We start from the raw sequence: 21,252 nt of genomic DNA on the forward strand, positions 1-21,252 counted from the left end.
ATTTGGCAGGGAGATCCTTCTGCAGCGCTCTCGCTGCTCTCTGCAAGTGCTGTGGTTTCTGTCGCTGCTGCTTTTTTTGCCTGGCCAATGGATTGCATATTATTCCCTAGTACAGAATTTGGATGGGTGACAAAGGTGGAGCTCGGTAGCTGAGGAGCAGCTGAAGGGGCAGTTGCTGTGTGGTAATCATAAACCTTGCTGAAGAAGGGGAGTTTTCCCCCTGTGGAGCTACAATAGCCTCCTTTGTTCATTCCCCTGAGAGTCCGTGTTCTTCCCATGATGGATTGCTGTTCTGCCATGTTCCTTGTGAGCAGTTCGCAGAGCTCTGTGCTTTAAAAATATTTTATGGATCTCGTCACCTTGGCCTGGACAGTCAAGCTGAGTGCAGGAGCTACAGCTGACTGAACAAGATGTGGGATGTTGGCACTGCTTCTCTTGTCCAACAGCACTCTGGAGGGAGCCTTTGGAAAGGCGATTAGTGTCCATAGTAGGGTCGGTGTAGGAGAGAGGAGGAAGTAGGACCAGGCTGGCAAGCAAGGTGGGCCTTGCCATGCTCGAAGCTAAGGAGAAGCCACACGTAAGGTACTATTTCCTTGGAAAATTATAATGCACCGACCAAATTACGGTTTCTATATTTTTCCTGGGTTTGTTGTTGTTGTTGTTGTGGGCTTTTTAATGTTTTTGAGGTTTTCGTTTGGTTGGGTTTTCTCCTGTGCTATGTGTTTTTGGCCCAGAAGCGCCCCGTGTCGTGCCTTTCCAGTGGCCGGGAACCGGCGACACTGGAGCCGGGAGCGCGACAGGCGGGCAGAGCCGTGGGCAGCACCCGGCCCCAGGGGACGCATCCCCCTGGTGGGGGCCGTGGCATGTCCCGGCTGAGGCGCGGGGTGCCCGCGGCCGGCCGGGGTGGGGAGGGGTCGGTGCAGCGGCCGGCCCTGCGCCCCGCTTCCAGCCGTGGAAGTGCGCACCTGCCCCGACGCGGCGGGGAGCGGGGAGCGCAGCCCCGGCCCTCAGACTCCTCCTCCGGGCTCCCCGCCCCGGGCCCCGTGACGCCGAGCGGCGGCCGCGGATGGGATGGGACGGGACGGGCCGGGATGGGAGCGGGCGAGGGGACGGCCGAGCCCGCCGGCGGCTTTAAATGCGGGCCCGGGCCGGCGCCGCCAGCACAGCCGCGCCGCTCTCTCGGGCTGCCGCGGGCGCTCCCCCGCACGGTCACGGGCACGGAGGAGCAGGTGTAGAGCCGCCGCCATGCCCCGCTGAGCCCGCCCGCCGCCCCGGCTGCCCCGCAGCCCCCGCCCGCCGCCAAGCTGGAGGAGCGCCGCAAGCCCGAGCCCCGGAGGTGAGTGAGCGGGAGCGGCAGGGAAACGCCGCGCTGCGTTTCTCCCTCTTCGGTGTCTTTTTCGGTGACCAGCTCTGCTGGAGCCAACTTCCAAAACGCTTCGTGGTGTTTGAAAACTTTTTTCTGCCGTTTCAGTGAGTTGTTAGCAGCCGCTGAGTAGGCAGCCTCGTCTTTCCCAGTTTTCCGCCCGGTATATGGTCGTATGGAGTGTTTTATTATCCAAGACCAGCTCTTTGCTGTTTGTTTGCCCTTTCTATGCTTCCTGTGAAGCGCTGCAGTCCAGAGCGAGAGTCCTCGGGGAAACGAGGATTTAACCATCTTAAGGCTCGTTCCCTTTTCCTTTACGACGTTAGTTACTAATGGATTTTTGTTTTGTTCGGAGCGCATCCATTTAGCACTCGCGTTCAGGAGGAGCACGCGGATGAGCAGGGAGCTCCCACGCCATGGAAAAAGGCACCGGCTCTCCCAGGAGAGCGGAGCGCGTGCCGGCAGCGCCGCGGAGTCGTTCCGCAAAGCTGCTCCTGTTAGTAAAGTTGGGTGCGTAAGTAGCAAGGTGGGGCCCTGGGGCACATCCGAGCCGCGGCAGCTCCGTCGGAGAGCTGCTCCATGTACTGTATCGAGGGACTTGCTGCTTTTGTGTCAGAGAGGTGCAGTTCCTGTGCATCTCAACTTGACTTCGTGTGTGTATGCTCCCAGCTGCTTAGGGACTTGGTTCTGGTTGTTCCTGTAATGTACATATTATCTGTTTGGAAAAAGAAAACAAACAAAAACCCAAACCAAACAGAAAAAAAACAAACCCAAACCACTTTACTAGTTGGATTTAACAAAATCTGCAGAGTTGTATCTATTGTGTGTGGGACAGGACATGTTGCTAAGTGCTGGTGCGATAGGCTGCAGGAATACACCTAGTTCTTATTTTGGTTGAGATGAGTAGGAAATGCTTCCAAGATCCCCTCACCAAAACAACCTTCAGGCTCCCAAACTCCAGCAGTTATTGAATGAGAGACTCATTTTATTCTCACAGTTCCCCGTCCTGTGCCATATGATTGAATGGGACTGTTTGTGTCTCTGCTTGCTCAGAGCATGTTCATGAGCTGATCTGTTGTAGTCTGTGTCTTTCCTTTCCTGAGCTGCTATTCCATGCTCAGACTTCTTCTGATGACTCCTGGATTGGATGATGGAGGAGTTAATTTTGAAAAGCCTGGTTTCAGCTGGTGATTTCAGCTCTCATCAACTTCACCTGCTGGTGAGGGTCAGTGCCATTGGAAGGGAAAATGCTCCTGTGATCTGCTGGCGTGCTTCTTCAGCTTCTTAGGAAGGAAACACAGATTTTCAAATTAAAAAAAAAAAGGAGGATCTGCTTGTAACAGCCTTGGCTCCTGCTGAGTGTCAGTATTACATTTTTAAAGCAGTGGCTGGGCTTTAGGAATCTACCATTCCCAAGATTTCAAGGGACTGACAACTGTAGACTGCTGACCTCAGATGAGTGGGGACCAAAGTGTGTATGGTGGGGTGAGAAGGAGTTATGTTTTTTCTTTCCCTTTTTTTTTTTTTTTTTTCTTTTTCCAGCTATGGGGAGGAGGGATGAAGCTTTCATTTGTGTGCACAGGGCATTCCTGACAAGGTAACACCCTTGCACTTATCCGGTCTGCTCCCAGCAAGGTCTGGCAGGCTTTTCTGCAGCTCAGAGCTGTGCAGGTTTTTCCCTTAAACTTCCATGTAACAGTTTAAAATACTGACTACACTTCTCTGCAGACAGAAAACAGCCTCATATACTGGTGCTGTGTTGGGTGTAGGGTAAATGCTTCGGTTACTGATGTCTTAAGCCGATAATGTTGAATTTATGCACAAAGTTCAGTTCAAAGAAAAACATCCCCGTGAGAAGGAAAAATCTATAACTCCTTTTGTTTTCCGGTCTACCTGCTTATCAGAGAGGGTGGAGGAGCTAAGTGTGTCTCTGGCTGACGGTTTTCTAATGCTGCCACCCTGGACAGCAGTAATAAATAGTAAGCTGGAAGGTGTTTTGGGCAGGGTTGTGAAGGAATATTGGTGCATGAGAGGCTGAAGAAAAAAGCATCTCCTTATTTTTCTGCCAGTAAGTGTACAAACAGCTATTTGCAGTCGGTGGTGCAGCCTTGCCAGAAAGATGCAGTCATGAAGTCAAAGGTGTTGCTTTGGGAAGGGAAATACTGGGGGAAATGTGCTGTGTTAGGGAGGTGGGTGCCCCAAACCGGGCCATGTGGGTACAGCAAGTGATGCTCCTGTGTGTGTACATGCCATCTGTTAGTGCAGGTTTGCTGCTAAACCAATTTCTCTTCTTTAATTTAATTTTTGTGGGTTTATGCCGTGACGTTGTTATACATGTCCGTATCGAAATAGCTTGGCTTTTCCTGGTCTGCACTCCAATTCCTCCCCATGGACTGGGAGAACCAGAGGACTTGGAAGGAGGGTTTGGAGGTGCCTCAGTGCTGTTGAGGTGCCCTCATGGCCCTGCTGCTAGAGCATCCCTGTCACACTGCAGCGACCAGCCTCGCACGTATTTTCTGCGTGCATTAGGTTTAGAATTTGAACTCTTGCTTGGAGCAAATTAAAAGGGTTCTGATAACTCCTCGTTCCAAGTCAATTAGCTGCTTCCGGCTTCAAATCCACTTAGAAGGCTCAGGAGGGGGGGAGTGCTCTTTGAAAACCCAGTAATAGCAGTTTATGGTTAATATTGATAAAGGAGCACATCTCTGTGTCATTGTGCTGTGTCTGGTGGAAGTAGAACTCCTCTTTTGTGTTCCCTCAAAACATAAGGACTTGGATGGGGAGGCAGAGGTCTTTGTCTTTACTCTGTAAAGAAAGCTTTTCACTGTGTGGCTTGAAATTGCAATACAGCTATAAATTGGTCAAGGTTATGGTGAATTCCCACAATCACTCAAAGCAAGGCTTCTGCCCCCCTGCCCTTGAACTTTGAGTCGCTGTAGCATCTTGTTTCTCCCGAGTTTGCTCAGGCTTGTGTGCAGTTAGTGGCAGGAATGTTTTTTATTGCTGTTGCACAGTGTCAAAGACAATTACTGCGCCCATAATCGGGTGATAAAGCAGTGCGTAGCATAAGTAAAAAGCTGCAGCGCTCTTGTTTTTCAATGGCTTAATTACATTAACTGAAGAGATAAAAATGGCTTTGAATTACTCTCCCACAATTATGAGTCTTTTACATAAGGAACATATTTGAACTTACCATAGGGACTGGCAGTGCGTTGAAGTTGCATGGAGATTTATGAGGAACTGGAAAATCAGAGAAAACTACATCTCAATTCTTGGCATTCAGCTTGATTTGGAGCAATGGATTTCTGTCCAAATTCTCTAGGCATGTAGTAACAACCATGCTGCTGGAGTATGGCTGAGCCCTTTGAGCACAGCAGAGGCCGTTTGGCTGCAAACAGCCCTGGTTTTATCTGTTTTTTTTCACCAGAAAAATCTGAAGAGCTAATTCCATGTCACCAACATCAGAGTCCTTTGAATATGCGGCGCAAATTCACTTCCAGCTTCTGAATTCCAGAAACGTGTGCTCTTAGTAAAGTTCCTTCTGCTGCAAAGTAAAACAGAGACTGAGGGGGGATTTAAAATAGATTTATTATTTATATCTATAAGTACATATGGAGAGGGAGAATAAGGCTGATCTATATATTTTCTACTCTTAAGGAATTCCTTTTAGTGGGGGAAGAGCATTTTCCAAGTGTTTCAAATCCTAGCTGTGTTATGTAACTACCTTTGTAGGGGAACAGGGTCATATTTCTGGTTTGCTAGCATGTAAGAAATACTTGCTAAATACTCTGTGTTAATTTTGTCTTGAAATAAGCCTTAATTGTCTTTCCATAAGTACTGATCCATATTTCTGGCATCCCAAAGTGAGTTGAAGAACTTGGTGGTGGGAATTGTTCCATGACTTCTTTTAAGGCTGAGGATTATTCAAATCACTTCATTCTGATATTAATAATGGCTATAAAAGCTATTTAATGTTATTCAAATTATGCTTAGTAATATATTATAATTAATAGTACCCTTATATATAATATATAAATAATACAGAGCTATGGTGCCTCTTCTTTTGACCTCTGCCAGGTGGCTGCTTCTCCTCTGGGAAGTTAATGAAACAGGCTGGTATTTGATGTGATAGTTCCCCATGGGAGATTGACTTTTGCTTTATTTTGAAAGGTATCACAATGAGCTGCTATTATGCAAGAAGTCCTGGTGGGTGTGCATGTGCAACAAATTTTTGGCTTTTTTCACTTAGGAGCTATTCCTGTAGCACGTTTGGTCTTTTTCTGCTGCTTTTTCTGAGCGAAACATGTAAACTCTTCGATATCAGTGACTGTGCAGATGTGTAATCTAATGTCAAAGACGATATCTGAAGTAGCTGAGTAGTTGAGTTTGCACAAATGAGTAGTGCCGACTATTCGTCTTTACTAAAATTTTTCAGTTATCTCTACTTTTGTACAGTAGGTACAAAACAGATCTGGCGTCTCTTTTTCAGTGGTGTGTGCAACTTGAAGATTATGCTGTTTTCCCCTTAAGTTTTTAAAATAAGGTTTTACTTCATTTCAATCACATCTTGAAGCTTTATTGAACTCATTTCAACACTTAACCTTGAACAAAAGGTTGCGAAAGTTAAGTGCTTTTATTGTACCGGTGACTGTATAACACTTCAGACACGTTGTCAGCCCTTCGATGTAAGCATAAAGGTCTTTTCATCGAGGCTGCTCAATCTGAGATTGTTTAAAATGAAGCTGGGAAATAGTTGCTCTGTAGCTCAAGGAAAAGTGGCATTTGAGCACATCAAACCTGTCTGTTGCACTGGAATTGTAGTGTGTTTCTTGTACATAGGAATTGGACCTGCACATTTTGCTGAGGTCTCAGGGTTGGCAAATGTGGTCATCTTGAGGCGGATGTTACCTGAATTTTTGATAAGTTTGTCTAGTCTGAGCTCACTTCCCTGGCTGACCCTTGCTGCATTCAGCAGACACAGAGCACAGCTCAAGACCAGCAGCCCTGCTCAACAGAGCTGCCTGTGTGCCCTTCTGGGCAGGAGCAATCATCCCCAGGGGAAAATAGATGGGCCTTTGTTCTCTTGTGTCCCCAGCAAAGCTCCGTTCCAGAGCCTCGATGGCACGGCAAGCCAGTGTGTGGTGCCATGGGAGTGTTCCACATCCATTGTTTGACGTGTCATGGTCTCTTAGGTGAGCAGTAACGGGGTTTGAGCAGTTTTTTCCCAGTAGAAGTGTCAGTGTGGTGTTCCCTGGGAGCAGTGCTGGACGTGTTTGTGGTGCTGATGATGGAGTTTCAGTGCAGTAACACCTGTATCAATGCAGTGTGAAAGGTTGGAGGTGTGGAACTGTTGCCTTAGACCCACAAAACACTTCAGTACAGGTAATTTCTGGCCTTGAGGCAATTCAGCTCATTGGCCTTCAAGGCCACAGCCAAGTGCTGTGCTGGGGTGAGTCCTGCATGAGCATGAAGGGAAGAAATGTGTGCTGAGATAGGACAGTATGTGGGGAGAATTCATCAAGTGGGGCCAGAGGGGTGCAGGGACAAAGTCTGGATTGCAGCCATGAGCTGCTTGCAGGGTGGGGTTGGAAATCAGTGAAAGACCAGTGCAAAGTCGTGAGTTCATCTTTGATAGGCACTCCAAGGGTGGTGTTAGAGGCTGTAGAATAGGATATCAATTTAGGGTAGAGTTGGAATGAACTTAAGAGTTGTCATTTGTCCACCTGCCTAGCTTGTCTTTTCAGTCCCAGTTCACCTGTTGGATGGTATCAGTGAAATTTTAGAAAAAATACCGTGAATAGGTGTTGAAATGCTCTCTGCTTCAGAGTTGTATCTCTGTCCTGTTATTGGCACATGGCTGGAATGTGCATGGAAAGGAGATGATTGTCACCTAAGAGCAAGAACTGCTTCTACCGGAACGTGATAGATGCAGTTATTGCCTCTAACTCTGTGAATGCTTCTCACTAGGGCTAAAAGAGTACGTTTCTCCACTTTAATCAATGGTGAATTATCAATTTCTATTCTGGAGTTGGGCTTTAGGAGCAAAGGCAGGCTGTCTCCCATGACACACAGCTCCCATGTCATACAAGCTTGGAGAAGGCCTTCTGTGTCCATTGGGCTTTCCTTTTCCTGGGGTAGAGGTTTTGCCCCGTGCCTGATGAGGCGGGTGCGCGGTTCCAGCCATGGCACTCTGGAGGGTTCTGGCTTGTATGTGGCACCTTGCTGGTCTTTGGGTCTGCTGGGCTCTGAGTTGCCCCCTTGGCCGTGCTCTGAAGTTCAGCCTGAGAGCCTGCTAGCGTGGAAAGAATGCGAGCAAGCCCGGGCTCGAGCTTGGGCTTAGGCCCTTGCTTGGTCGGCAAGGCAAGCCCAGGCGCCCTTGCTCGGCTCTTGTGGGCACGGAGCTCCAGCCAGGATGCTCTGACTGCTCAGCCTCATGGCTTACTCCTATTTGCAGTGTAACTTGAAGCAGCAGGCATGTAATTGCCATCCTTGTACTGTAATTTAACATGGGACAGACACTCTGGACCTGTGAACAGGACAGTGAAATGGCAGGAATCGCTGCAAAAGGAAGACCTCCGTATTTCCAGAGTTTTGCTTGGATCACGGCTCTCTTCCCTTTGCCAGGAATACAGTGTATAAATTTTGTTTAAAGGGAATATGCTGCAAAACAAGCCTGTGAAAAAACCCCGACTGTGTGTTCCAGTGTCAGAATCCTCTCCAGAGACTGAGTAAACGGAGATCGTGTCTCCAGCTTTTAAAATAATTAACTTGAATTAAAGATCAAGCTAAAAGAGCCCAGTTCACTGAACATTAGCTATGCAACTTAATTTGCTAAAAAGCATTGAAAAAACAACTTAAGCTCATCATGCTCAAAATGTCTCTCCCAGCAAGTAACCTGGATGTCCCCTGAATTTTCAAAATTGTGAGAGTGTAGAGATGCCTGTGAACTCTAAAAGTTCCTGTAATAGCTTTTCTGTGAAGGGAGCCACGCTTCTTGAGCGAATTTGTTTCTGCCTTTTTAATTGTGAGTGATGAATGGGGCACCTTTGCATTAAGTATTTCTGGTCCAGTGATGCCTTGGGTTGCCAACAGCTCTGTTTTCCTGGAAAGGCTTCACTTGTGACTCAGTGGAGATACCTGCGGGTTTTTGTGGAGAGGTCAGTTAAGTTCTGGATGTGACCCTTAACTTGTAATTCTCAGAAATATCTATGGAGTCTTGAACTGTGGTATCAGCCCAACTTTTCTGGCTATGTTCCCAGACCAGTCATTCCGCTTAGCAATAAAAAAATTCAAGATAATGGATGCAGATAACTGGGATTTAATATTACCATAGCCCGTTTCCCGTTTACCTTTAAACAGCCATGTTGCAATTAGGTGCTGGGCATAAAGCTCTTCTTTGTTAACAGGTGTCTTCAAGAAGTGTGTGACTAATGACTGTGTCTGGGTTCAGCCATGGTGGCCCTGACAGCTTCAAAAAGGACTGTGAAAGCTGCTTTAATCCTGTTGTGAATTGTGTATTTATGAATATCTGTTGCCAAAGCAAACCACTTCAGGCCTGTTAGAGTAAATTGTTTTCCTGAGGCTTCTTCTGCAAGAATGGCTGCCTCCAGGGTTTTAGGCAGGTGCAAGTGGAAGAGAGGATGCAAGCAGGTGGTGGGTGATGGACATGAGCTGTGAGGTACTCCAGCATGTCCTCATGCACAGCCACTGATGCTTCAAGCTGCGCGGGCCTGCCAGGTGCTTTCAGGTGTCCCTTCTCCAGCCTGGAGTTATCCTTTGGGGTGTCATTCCCAGGTCACGGCCCATGGGCTCAACTCCCACTGGCGCTGCAGCCTCCCCAGGGCAGCAGGGCTGTAGCCCTGTGCTGGCCCCCGCCAGCCCGGGCACGAGGTGGTTGCTGTTATCAGAGCATTCCCAGGCCCAGCAGAGCTGCCTGATAAGCACCACGGCGAGCACCGAAAGCAAAAGCTGCCCCTGACGAGCTCTAGGCACCACATGCAGCCAGGCGGGCGTGCCCATGGCAAGGCAGGAGCCTGCTGATTAGTATCCATACAGCTATGACAGCTGTAAACCACCTAGCGCATTCCAATCAAATCTGCCGTTGTTTTGAACCCTTTGTGCCCTGTATGGACGTCAAAAAGGACTGTCCTCATTTAACCCCAGCAGGCAACCAAGGGCTGCCCCTCTGCTCCCTCACTCCCACAGCACTAACTACGACATTTGTCAATTCCTATTTGTGAATTGTGTGCTCCCAGCACAAATCCTACACACCGTAGCCCCATACTAGAGACTGAGAAGGAAATTAGCTGTACCCCAGACAGAGCAGCCCAGGATGTTTTATCTGCTGTGGTTCTTGAGGGTACCTTTGAGTTTGGAGTTCCTAAAACAGAAGTAGCAACTCTTGCTTTATACAGAGTTCTGGAAGAAGAGGAAAGGGAATGAGGGAGCTATAAAAATATTTTTTATAGCGCTTGCTCATGTTAAAACACGATGGCTTCAAACCCTAATGGGTAAAGGGCTGAGCTGTACAGGCACATGAGAAATCTGAAGGGAACAATTGAGGAATGCCTGGGAAGTTCACGTTTATGGGCTAATGATCTGGAGTTAGAAGAGCCAACTGCTGTGGAGGGAGAGGAGCTCATTCCAGTGACAGTCTTGTGTAAGGGGCAGTAAGGGAGGCCAAGTAGCCTTCCTCTGGTAAAGGAAGATGAAAGTGATCATAATTTTTTAGATTTTCTCTATCCAGAGAAGGATTTTTTGTTTTTTTCATAGGCCATTCCTAGAGCAGATGAATTTTTCCAGATGCTGAAACAAAGACTGATGCTAAAATCTCATTTTCTCTTCTCTTGCAGAAGTCTACTTGGTCTTTTGCTCAAACTCAGTAGTCGTTATCCTGGTGTTTAGGTTACTTTGGGGGACATGTTGCATGCTGCAGCAGCACTGCTTATCAGCATCACTGTGTTCCTTCCAGTTTTGTCCCACAGGGCATTTTTCTGGACAACACTGATGGGTCACAAGGAAGGAGTTCAGAAGAAGTAGCTCTGAGTGCTTTCTGGCAAGAAATTACTCTTCAGCTCCCGGGTTGTTGTTTTCTTCACGGTCTTGTTTAAGGCTGATATGAACAGGTCTATTTTGGGCTGCCCTTCCGTGGATGTCACGTAGAGGACAGTCTTGTTAAAACTTGAGAATTGCCTGCTCAGCAGTAGGGTTCTGCACTCTTGGCCATGGTCGGAGGATACAGTAAAGCCAGCTTTAGGGCATTGAGAACCAAATTAATAACCAGACTCTCCCGTGGAGCTAAATGCCAGTCCAGAGGCAAACAGATTTTGCTGCTGAGGTGAGTTGAACGTTGCTAAATGGCTTGCCTTTATGCACGATCATGCATTGTCTGCTCATAGCGCTCTGCGTTTATGCTGCATCATGTTCCTCCCGTTGGAGCTGGTGTCCTGGTGAAGGAGCCCGCGTTGCTCCGTCCGCTGACTAATGCCGTGAGAACTCAGTCATGTGCCCCGGCCTGCTCTGGGCCAGACCCTTATTAATGCAGACTAATTAGTCTGCAGGGTGAGTGTAAAGATCACGGGCTCGGCCTGCTCCTCGCTGCCATCACGCGCCCGAGCCGAGGTGTCAAGTGGGTCCAACCAGCACAGGCTGCTCTCACGAGCTGCGTGCGTGGAGGGGCAAAGGGCACCTGAAGGTTGTGCTTCACTCCGTGCTCCCACGTCCTGTTCCCTAGACGTGTACAAAATCCCCCTTGGCTTTTTCTGCAGGCATTGCCCAGTGTGTGGCTGTCTGGATGAGCTCTCTGTGGGTTAGTGGCCTGCCTATATATGGCTAATGGCCGTATACATATGCACACATAGTGGCTGTTGGTGCTCTGGAACAGCTGTTTCATACCATCCTGCCCCTCTGATACCATGTGAAATTTTGAGGAGTGGAAGTTAGCCTGTCTGTGGGTATAGGTCTGGTTATTGGCAGCCAAGGACCACGTTTATGGTTGTCCCAACAGTCTGATCACAGCCTCCAGAAGGCACAGCAGATGCTCTCCCAGAGCACGATCTGTGGCTGTGCGGAAGGGAATTGTCACTTGCAGTTGTGTTTCTGCTTAATGATTCTCGTGGGTATCACTTGGGAGGGACCTGTATCCTTCTGGCTCTGTGGCTTGGGCTGGCATAATTGGAGTTTTGTTCAGCACTTGGCACTCTTGGGAGACAGGATGGCTACCCAGGCCCATGCTGCTCTGGGCTGTGACTGACTCTCTTCTGACTGGAGCTTAAATTGGTGGAAGTGATGGAATTATTCTTTTCACTTTAGTCTCAAGTTATAAAATAACTTGGTTTTGCATTTCGCTACCCTCTCTCCACTTGTGTCAGGAAACATTTCTTTATCTTCAGTAAGCTTCCATTGGCTTGTGGTTTTGTGTTTTTTGGGATGTTTTTGTGGGGTTTTAATGCGTGGGTTTGTTTTTTTTCTTTGGGTTTTGTTTGTTTGTTTTTGTTGTTGTTTTTTCCTTCCCAGTGCAGCCAGGAAAGGCAAGAAGAGCATTTAGTTTGAAATCTGGCTGTTTGCGTTTCTGGCTCTCAGGTCTGCATTAGTTTTGAGTGACTATTATTGAATTAGGATTTGATGCATGCACCAGGACTACTGCCAGTGACCTTCCACAGGCGTGATTTTGTCTCATCACCCCAGGGAATGGTCACTATAAAGTCTTCTGGATGAGCAGTTGGCACTCACGGGAGGATGAGGTCCAAAGCCCACTGTTGTTTTGCTTGTCTAATACTTCTGGAGTTCTTTATTCTGCCTGAGTCTTGTGTGTGTGCTGGCATTGGGTCTGGATGGCTTTGCCCGTCTGTTTTAGTTGTACGGCTGTGTGCTCTCCCCACACTCCTTTGGAGGTGAGCTCAGGTGGTATCACATCCCTTCTTATTTTGGAGCAACTGCTCCAATGTGGAGGAACTGCAGTTTTACAGAGACTGTCGTCTAGTAACCAGGTAAGGTTTGCATGATTTGGGGATAAGTGCGCTTTGAGAATTCCTGCTTGTGTAATGCCATGCGAGTGGTTAAGCAGATTCCCAAAATTATCCGTGGTCAAAATATCCTGTATGCTGGATTATGTTTTTGAAAGCAGCATATTGTGAATCTACCTATCGCTTCAGAATGCTGAGAACTGGATGAGAAACGCTGTGCCTGCACTCTGGGAAGTGCTGAGAGTGCATTAGCTCCTTTGGCTCCTTCAGATATGTCCAAAATGTTTTATACAACCAGGCTTTCTGCCTCTGCCAGCCAGAGCTCAGGTCTGGATCCAGCTCAGGTGCTAGATCATGTCTTGCCTGTCTTCCTTGCAGCAGGAAGCCAGCACACGCTCCGTACCCATGTTAGCATCAGTGGTCCAGAGCTTTGTGGTGCTTTTAGAGTCTTCAGTGTCTTGGGGCTGGTTGGGGAGGTGGTGGTGGGACAGTATGCACCTCTAGGAGCTGTGCCTTTGACAGTCTGAAGCCCGAGGGAAAGGCAAAGCTTCAAACTGTAATTACAGAGGTGAAATTAAACTCTGAGCTGGTCTCACACCTTTTGTGTGGTGTGATTGCTATGGAGAACCTTCCCCTCCAAAGCAGTTACAGCAGGGGACAAGCGCAGGAGCTAGCTGCCTGCTGGGAAGCCAGGATTGAGCGTGCTGTGTTGTTTTCCCTGGAGAAAGCAGCCCTGGGTGAGTGGTGCCAGTGGTGTGCTGCCCCACCCCTCATTGTACACACTGCCTGTTCCTTTGCTCAGTGGGAAATGGACTTAAACCCAGCACCGCCCATTCCACATAACTCTTTTCTTTTAGACGTGGGACCAAGCTGCCCACCCTAATGTCCTCATAGTCGGGAATTTGCCTCAGGATCAGGCCTCCCATGCCTTGCTTTTGGAGATTCCAGGTGGGCAATATGCAGCAGATGCAGGAAAAGTTTCCTGCAGTTGCTGTGCTGAGCCGATGTAAAATAGACGCTTGAAACATTGCAGGTGCTTCTTAGCCCATGGTACCTGCTCCTGTGACAGCACACTTAGTCACAGATCCCTCAAAAAGAGCTCTTGCAGGAGGCTGGAACAAGGAGCAGCTGCTGTATAAACCAGCATGGATTTCAGATGAACGCGTGGTCACGTAAGAGTTGCCTCTCAGGCATAAAACTGTAACAAAAATACTGCAGGACATGACATTGTCACGGTAATAAATAGCCAAAAATAGATTAGATGGCACAGGCTGGCTTGAAATAACAATTTTGAGCAAAAATCCACTGCTCTTTTTGGGTTTAAAACCTGATGCCCCTCTGCCTCTAGAGGAAGCTTTTTTTGTGATTTCTATTTCATCCATTGTGGAAAATAAAGCTACAAAAATGTCTGGTTTATATTATCCTCGAACAGATAGATTTATAATATTTGCAGTCCAGAATAACTTCTTCCTGTGGATTCATCTCATTTGATTCCATCCCACAAAGCTCGAATTCCTTACAGGGTGTCTCTGTACCTTTTCCTGGCTGTGGCTGCATGAAATACAGCAGATGGATGTGGGATGTGTCAGGAGCCAGGTGCACGATAGCAGAGGCTGGCCCTGTCCTGGAGAGGGGCTTGCACTGAGATGCTGCAGTTCTCAAATGAAGCTGGAGTGCAAGGCAGACTTTTCTTTGCTGAGTCCCCAGTTTCAGCTCCGTGCTTTCCTTGAGGAGAAGGAAATGAAACCTAAGAGGCAGCTGACTTGATCAGTTTTTATAGTCGTGTCATTTTATGGCAGGTAATTTAATCACAATGAAGTAAAGGCTTCAAATGTTGCACCTGTCCCAGTGTTCCCACTTAGATTTCCCTGTGTTTTGATAGTGTTACACTATTGTTTGTGCATCAGAAAGCTGTAACTTCATTCCCTCCTGATTGTTTTTCCTAGTAGTTACTTCATTTTTGGAATATACCCAACTTCAAGAGTTCTTCTGAAGCTGTCAGAGATCAGAATTGAAATCCAAATGATGGAACTTATTTTGCCATCGTGAATTCAAATGATTCTTATCTTGGTGCTCTTATAGACCTCACCTGTGAGCTGATAAAACATTTAGAGTTCTTGACGTTCCACACCGTAAAGAGTTTTTGAAAACAAGATTTAGTCAAGAGCTGAGACTCCCTATTTAAATCCCTGTCATGGGACTTAATTTCAATCCCTGAGAACACCTCTGTAGAGGGAAACGTTTTTCCTAATGAGATGACTTAATTGGGAATTTATTTAATTTATAAATACTACAGTGCAAGTTATTTGTGTGCAAGGCAGAGGATTCTGTCCTGCTTTGCTCCGGGTGAGTACAGCCTTTTGCTGAGAAAGCTTGTAAATAAACACTGCTTTAGAGCTGACAGGAGAAAATGCATCCAGGACAAATTTGGCAACATGTTCCAAAAGTGCATCAAGCAGGCTGTGCTGAGTGTAGTCAGAAGCTCTTTTTTTCCTGTGTGATAGAGCCCATATGCAAGTATGTGAGAAAACCAGAACACATCAGGGCCCTAAAATGGGATCGCTCACATTTGGTCTGTTTATTCACGTGTTTGAGTATGGGCTGTGAGAGCACCTGCTGGGGCCAAGTCTCCTTCCTGCTTTCCTGTGTACTTGGCCGCTACAATTGCAGTGTCTGAATGCTTCGCAGGTTGCAGAGAGAAGTGGAAGTGTTCCCTCTGTCTCCCCGAAGCCCAGCTCGCTGACAGAAGCAACCTGTTTGGCTTGCTGACTCATTCCTTTTGTGTATACACACAGGTACCCACTTGGCATCTAACCTGGGTGGCTTGGTGAGGGTGCTGTTGGCAGGGAAGCCTTTGGGTTAGGGTTAGGGGGGTTAGGGCCCTTCTCTCTGCTCGCATCCAGGTGCCATCTTTGGAAACTTTCAAGTCTGGCCGGTCCGTCTGTGTTGGTCCATCTGTAGTTGAAGGATGGAGGATGCTGGTTGTCACAGGCAGCGATGGTTACACCTGCGGGGAGTGGTGTGGGGTTGTGGATGTTTCCTACCAGAACAAGCCTCCCCTTTTGTGTCTGGGAGGTATGTAGTGAGGGGGAGCAGTGTGTGGTAGATTCAGGGGTAGACCTTGTGGGATTTGGGACCTGCCAAACGGCTCAGCCCACGATGCCCGCTGTTCGCTTGAGTTTGTCTTTGCTCCTGCAGCATCCCCATCTGTGCATTCCCGCTCCACTTTGATCATGGTACTTTTCTGAGGAGAACAGTCTTGACGGGTCTCTGGTGCGAAGCGCACAGGCTGGTTGTCTGCCCGCTCAGGAAGATGTTGCTTCCCTTGCCTTTCCCGGGAGAGCGGGCCGATTTCCCGGGGCTGCGTGGCGGAGCTGTGGCGCAGCGGGTGCCTCGTGCTGCGGCCGGGCGGGCGCCCCGAGGGCTGGCAGCTCCGACCCATCCATCGGGAGCCCTGCTGCTGGCGCTGCTGCTCTGTGACCTGCAGTCCTCCCTCCTCCCTCAGCCCTTGACCCGCTCCATGCCCCAGCTCCTCGGGCTGCTCTTTAATGGCACTTTCTCACGGCTCTGTGTTACGCTGCTTCAGTTGTGGAACTGGCTCCGTTTCTTTCTCCTTGTGCAGTTCAGAGTTTGCTGGAGTCTCTTCCTGATTGCAAAAGCCTTTGGAAATGGGCAGAATCATAAAAGCTTATCAGCGAGCAGTAACTCTCCCCTCCAGCTCCCCAGCTGTGGTACGCGGTTATTCGCGACGGCGAGTTGGAACTCCGCGCAACATCTCGTGTTGCCGCACCAGTCCTTCTTTATTTACGCCGAGCACCGCTTTCCCTTTCTCCTGCCCTCAGTCTTCCAAGCTGCCCAGCTCTGCAGCTGAGCAGCCGGGCGATGGCAGCACTCCATCTCCTGGGGGAGCTGGCCTCTGCCTTGAGTAGCGCTGGCCACGGTAACTCCGAGGTTACTCGCAGCTTTGCGCTGCCTGGGAGATGCAGTGCGAGTGTTTGGTGCTGCAGCCAGAGACCTGCAGGAACAATTGACGTTGCGGTGAGCAGAAGAGGTGCTGGCAGGTGGGCGCAGCCCTTAGGAAGCCCAGGATCCCTGCTAGTACTAAATGGGTCTCGTTCTTTCCGAGTAGCTGGGTGGAATATTTCTGTGAGCTCTATCTGCCGGTGCTTTGCAGGCAGAGCCGAGTTGCTGCTGGCCATGCGTGACTCTTGTTCAAATCCTGTTGACACATAACATCATTTCTAAAAATGTTTGGCACTGACCTAATCATCAGCCCAGAGAAGCCAATTACTCAAGCAGTTCATGTTTTTTCACTGGAGCGTGTTCTGTCAGACCCTGAAAATAGGAGCCCAGTATTTTTTCATTTCCTTTTTTTTTTTTTTTCTTTTTGGTTTGTTTCTAAAATGTTGCAGTAGCAGTCACGAGGATGTGGATCTATACGAAAAGTGCCTGAAAACTCCTTTACCTTCCAACAAGGAGCTGGTAAATTAGGCTTAAGCCAAGGCACATCTCTTTTCAGAGGGCTTAAAATTATTTCCATCCATTTTTCTCTCCAGTCCATGTGGGTCTTCCATGGGATGGTGGTCTTACTGCAGTGCTTCGCCAAGAGGCGTCTGCCAGCTTTCCCTGAAGATTCAGGGGAGGATTTTCTTGTTTCATGTGAATTTTTTTTTTTCTTTTTAATTTCTGCAATTCCCATTTCACAGTATTTGAAGAATTCCAGGGAGCTGAAATAGTTTCCCCTGAAAATTGGTAAAGGATGTTTTCTTGCTAGATTTTGGCCCACAGAAATCCTGTGCTAATCTGAGAAGGGCAGAAAAGACCAAGTCAAGGGAGTTGATGCTTGGAGTCTAATCACTAAACTCCTGCAGATTAGAGCTGGGGCACTGTGCCAAGGCAACCCAAGCTCTATTCCTGGCCCTTTAAACCCCCCAGCTCCTTTGGATACACGTTTCAGGGAAAGCATCAGCCTTGCTGATCAGTTTTCCAACCCTCTGGAGCTAAAAGAGCATGGCTATTAAATGTGATAAACCCATTCCAGGCTGGCAGGGTGGAGTTCCTGGGAGTGTGAGGGCCGTTCCCACTGCTGTGGGTGCTCAGCACTGGCAGGGTGATGCTTGGGAGGATTCTCTGCTGTTGTGGGGAGGATGAACAGGCTTTCTCCCAGGGGGATGGCAACTGGTGGATTCTCAGCACTGTATCCCTTGCAGGCAATGGAAATTGCTCCCTTCCTTTCCCTTTCTCTGTTCTACCACACTGTTGCTTCTTAGTTGCTCCATGCCTGGGCTGATGCTGCCTCGGCTGGAGGAGCTGGCCTTTGGACACGTTTTCGGTAGGGCTGTGGGACACATAGGTGTGTTGCATACCTGTGGGTGCTCAGGGAAATAGAGCTGAATGCCAGGGGAAGTATAGACTTTATAGAGGAATAAAGCTCCTGTGCTTTGTGTCTGGTCTGGAAATCCAGTCCCATCTGTTCCAGGTGTTTCCAGTTGAGTTTATAGCAAGGAGCTACTGTGCTGCTTTGCAGGAAAAAATATAATAAAAAAAAAAAAAAACGGAGTTGTGCATTCACAGCCATGACAAATAGGGGCAAGGCTATCCATGGAATATGTTGCCTTCTGTTGCCTTAGAAAAGATGCTTGAATAGTTTAAAATAATTTAATGGAGAGCTGGAGCTTTCAAGGGAGGCTGGTGTGTGCCTGAGTGCTGGCTTGGTGTGCTGTGCTGGCAAGGAGCACGTCCCACCCCTCTGCCCCTGGCAGCAACTGCTTGGGGAATGGCACCTTTCCTAGCTCAGGGAAATTTCTCCTTCAAATCCTCTGGCTCCTGGCATTCAGGCAGAAACAGCCTGTGTGAAGGAGGAGCTGGCTTCGGACTAGACCTAAGCTTGGGAGTCAGTGCTCACATACATTTCTGGGTACAGTGCTTTATTTTTTACTGCCATCCAATAATCCAAATGCAAAAGTGTGTTTCCATATCCTTTGGTACTGTGTTTGAATCCGACCTATTTTTTCTTCACTGTTTTTATCTGTGCCGTGTTTGAGATTTGTTTTGGGAGTTGAGCGGTGGACTAAGAGCTGAGGCTGAGGCCAGCAGCGGGTTATAAAGGTGCTCGAGGTGGAAAAAAACTTGGCAGAGGTGGGAGAGTGGCTACTGAGGTACTGCTTTCATCAAATGGGACTCTGGTGTTTCCTTTTGTGGCTGAGTCTTATTTTGTACTTTCTACTTAGGTAGCCAGGCATTGGCATGCAAGGGAGACACCCTAAGGCATTCTGAATTCTTGGCCTTCATCTGTTCAGTATTTATACCCTCCTGAATTTGAATATTCCTTTAAGATAATCTGCAAGTGTTTGCTGCTGCTATTCTGAGAGGATCTTGAATGGAAGCAATATGGATGGGAAGAAGTTTTGAAGGCCTTGTGTCTCACTCGGAACCGGGTTTGTCCCTATTCCTCCTGGGGGATATAAGGAGAAAGTGTTGTTTTATCCCTGATTTTTGGTAGTATGAAAGCAGGTTACCAGCTTGGTCCCAGTTGTATTAAGACAGAAAGCTCCCATGGCGACAGCCCAGTAGAGAGCAGCAAATGGTGTACTTAGCCTCTAAGGAGATTATTTAACACAGTTCCAATTTTGTTTATTATTATTATTTTATTATTTTTGTATTTGCTTGTCAAGAGTGGATTTGCAGATGTACCCTCGGAAGGCCGACAGGGTCTGATTTTGTGGGGGAAACACAGCAGCAGGAGTTGTGGGCAGCTCTGCAGAGGCACAGTGATGGAGAAGCGTGGAATTAGGAGTCTCTGCTGTCCCCAGGGACACATCAGAGGTGGAGAGAAAAGGGGAGGGGAAGGACAGAAGCCACTAAAACCCTTCCCCAAATGGATGAATGAATGGGTGACACACATAAATGACTGCTGTGATGATCTGACTTAGTGTAGCTCGGTCTCGGGATAATCCTCGTATGTCAGATTTCTGTAAGGCCAGCATGTGACACAAAGCCGGGCTCCCAGCAGACAAGTGTGCTGTGCTGCTGGGCTGGGCTGGGCAGGGCTGGGCTGGGCTGGGCTGTGTCCCTGTGGGGTGTGCCCGCTCGCCTCCCTGCCGGGCCAGCACCAAAGGCAGGCTGCAATTCCACTCGCTCTCGCCCCTTGCATAGACAGCCCCAAGCCTGCCTGTGTGGCTGTAGTTCTTGGAAAAAAGAGGAAGAGGGGAGAAAAAGCCAGGCACAGGAAAGCCCCCAAAGACTTGTAGCTGGGATTACCCTGTTCACACCTGTCACCACTGATGTGCTCTCAAGGTCAGAACTGGAGCTACATGAGGCCAGCTTAAAGCAAACGCCATGTGAAAGGAGCTCTATGAAGGAACAGCAGGCACTGGAAGGAGGACAGGAGTGCCCACAGGAACATGAGCAACAGCTTGCAAGTTAACCTGCCCAGGACTTGGGCTGGTTCCAACAGCTCGCTCCAGGAGAAGTCTGAGCATTCCTTTTTTCTTTTCTATTACTATAGGATGGAGGACGAGGCAGTACTGGATAGAGGGGCTTCCTTCCTTAAACATGTATGTGATGAAGAAGAAGTGGAAGGTAAGAGACTCGGACTGCTGGGGAGGAAGGGTGCTTTTGCTTTGGTGTTGGTCTGTAGGAGGGGCACAGTTTGAGGGCAGAGAAGCAGTGTGCCTTGGTTTGTGCAATGCTTAGCCCTAAAATGGACTGAAACGTGAGTAGGCTTGTTTGGGGTGGAAGTGACTTTTGAGGGAAATCCTTTATTTGAGTTGAGGAGCAAATGTTGTTCCGTGCTGCCGGCACACGCTTCCACTTCCCCCAAAGTCCCGTTTGCTGTGTCTTGCATGATGGCTGTGAAACACCAGAGCTCTTGGCTTTGCTTTCCTCCACAAATGGAGTTTGGCAGTGCTTGCCTATCACCGCTGCAGCCGTGAGGCAGGTGGAGAAGCCAAGTGGAAAAAACCAGCAGAATTTGTACCGAGTGTCAGGGTGGACTTCAGGTGGGAAGTGAACATTTGCTTGGGTTATCCTTTGTGCTCTGGAGGCATCAAGAAAAGGGCTTTCCCTTGAAGGAGGACTTTATAACAGAGGAAACAGTTTCCTCACTTTATAGGGAAGGAGTAAACTCCCTTGGAAGTGTTTTTGTTTTCCCTCTAACTAAAAATGTTGTGAAATCCCAGAGGTAAAAGGAATTCAAAGGAGTTTACTTCAAGTTTCTTCCTGGAAAATGATGAAGCTGATAGGAGTCAGTTCATGGCAAATTCTCTTTTTTCTCATTTTCTTAGGATTGGTTGTCTGTGGGCTTGATAAACTAGAGGGGGGAGAAGGAGGAGATCAGGGTAGGGTAGGAGTTTACCTAGAAGGGAGAGGATTTCACCTTGCAGCACTAGGCTTCCCCTCCTGACTTCAGGGTGTGATTTTATTCCAACTTGTTTATTTGCGAACAAATGCCTGTGGCTTTTCAATTGAAAATGTTTTGAAAGGTGTAGGGTTACAGCCATATCATTATCACCAGTAATGGACAGAAAAGAATCCAGCAGTACGAGAGAAAATAGTCTCTAAAAAGAGGAGTTAGAACACTTCCAGAAAACCAAGCCAGTCCTTTGCACGAAAAAGCCTGTGTTTTCTTCCTCTCTGGGATGAAGTAATCTGTGCTCAGCCACTGTAAATCATCATATTGGGTTTAATGAGGCTATTTGCTGTCTGCAGGTCAGGTTTGTATTAGCCTTTTGCTTGTGGAATAATTGCCACTTTGGCGCAGCAGATACATTTGAGAAGGGGGGAGAGAGAGGATATTTTTCATGTTTTACTGACTTAAAATGTTGCCACGTGCTGTTTTGATGTGCAACAGCCGTGTGTGATGCTCCAGGAATATAATGGAAGTGGTTGGTGGTGGTGAGTGCAACAGGGTCCTTCTGACTGTCC

At 48.1% G+C, this 21,252-nt stretch overlaps 1 protein-coding gene across 3 annotated transcripts in view; it reads left to right on the forward strand.

Annotated features, from left to right (window-relative positions):
* Nucleotides 1-1,090: 1,090 nt before the first annotated feature.
* SLC4A4 (solute carrier family 4 member 4) overlaps nt 1,091-21,252 on the forward strand; it is a 115,915-nt gene continuing 95,753 nt past the window's right edge. The window contains exons 1-2 of one of the 3 annotated variants that reach the window (XM_062493198.1): nt 1,091-1,336; nt 19,835-19,908. In XM_062493198.1, coding sequence (XP_062349182.1) covers nt 19,836-19,908 — 73 coding nt within the window. In that variant the 5' untranslated portion in view covers nt 1,091-1,336; nt 19,835. The remainder of the gene's footprint in view (nt 1,337-19,834; nt 19,909-21,252) is intronic. The other 2 variants (XM_062493197.1, XM_062493199.1) reach the window with 2 other exon arrangements.

The sequence above is a fragment of the Cinclus cinclus genome, chromosome 5 (genome assembly GCF_963662255.1).
Source record: "Cinclus cinclus chromosome 5, bCinCin1.1, whole genome shotgun sequence".
NCBI lineage: Eukaryota > Metazoa > Chordata > Aves > Passeriformes > Cinclidae > Cinclus > Cinclus cinclus.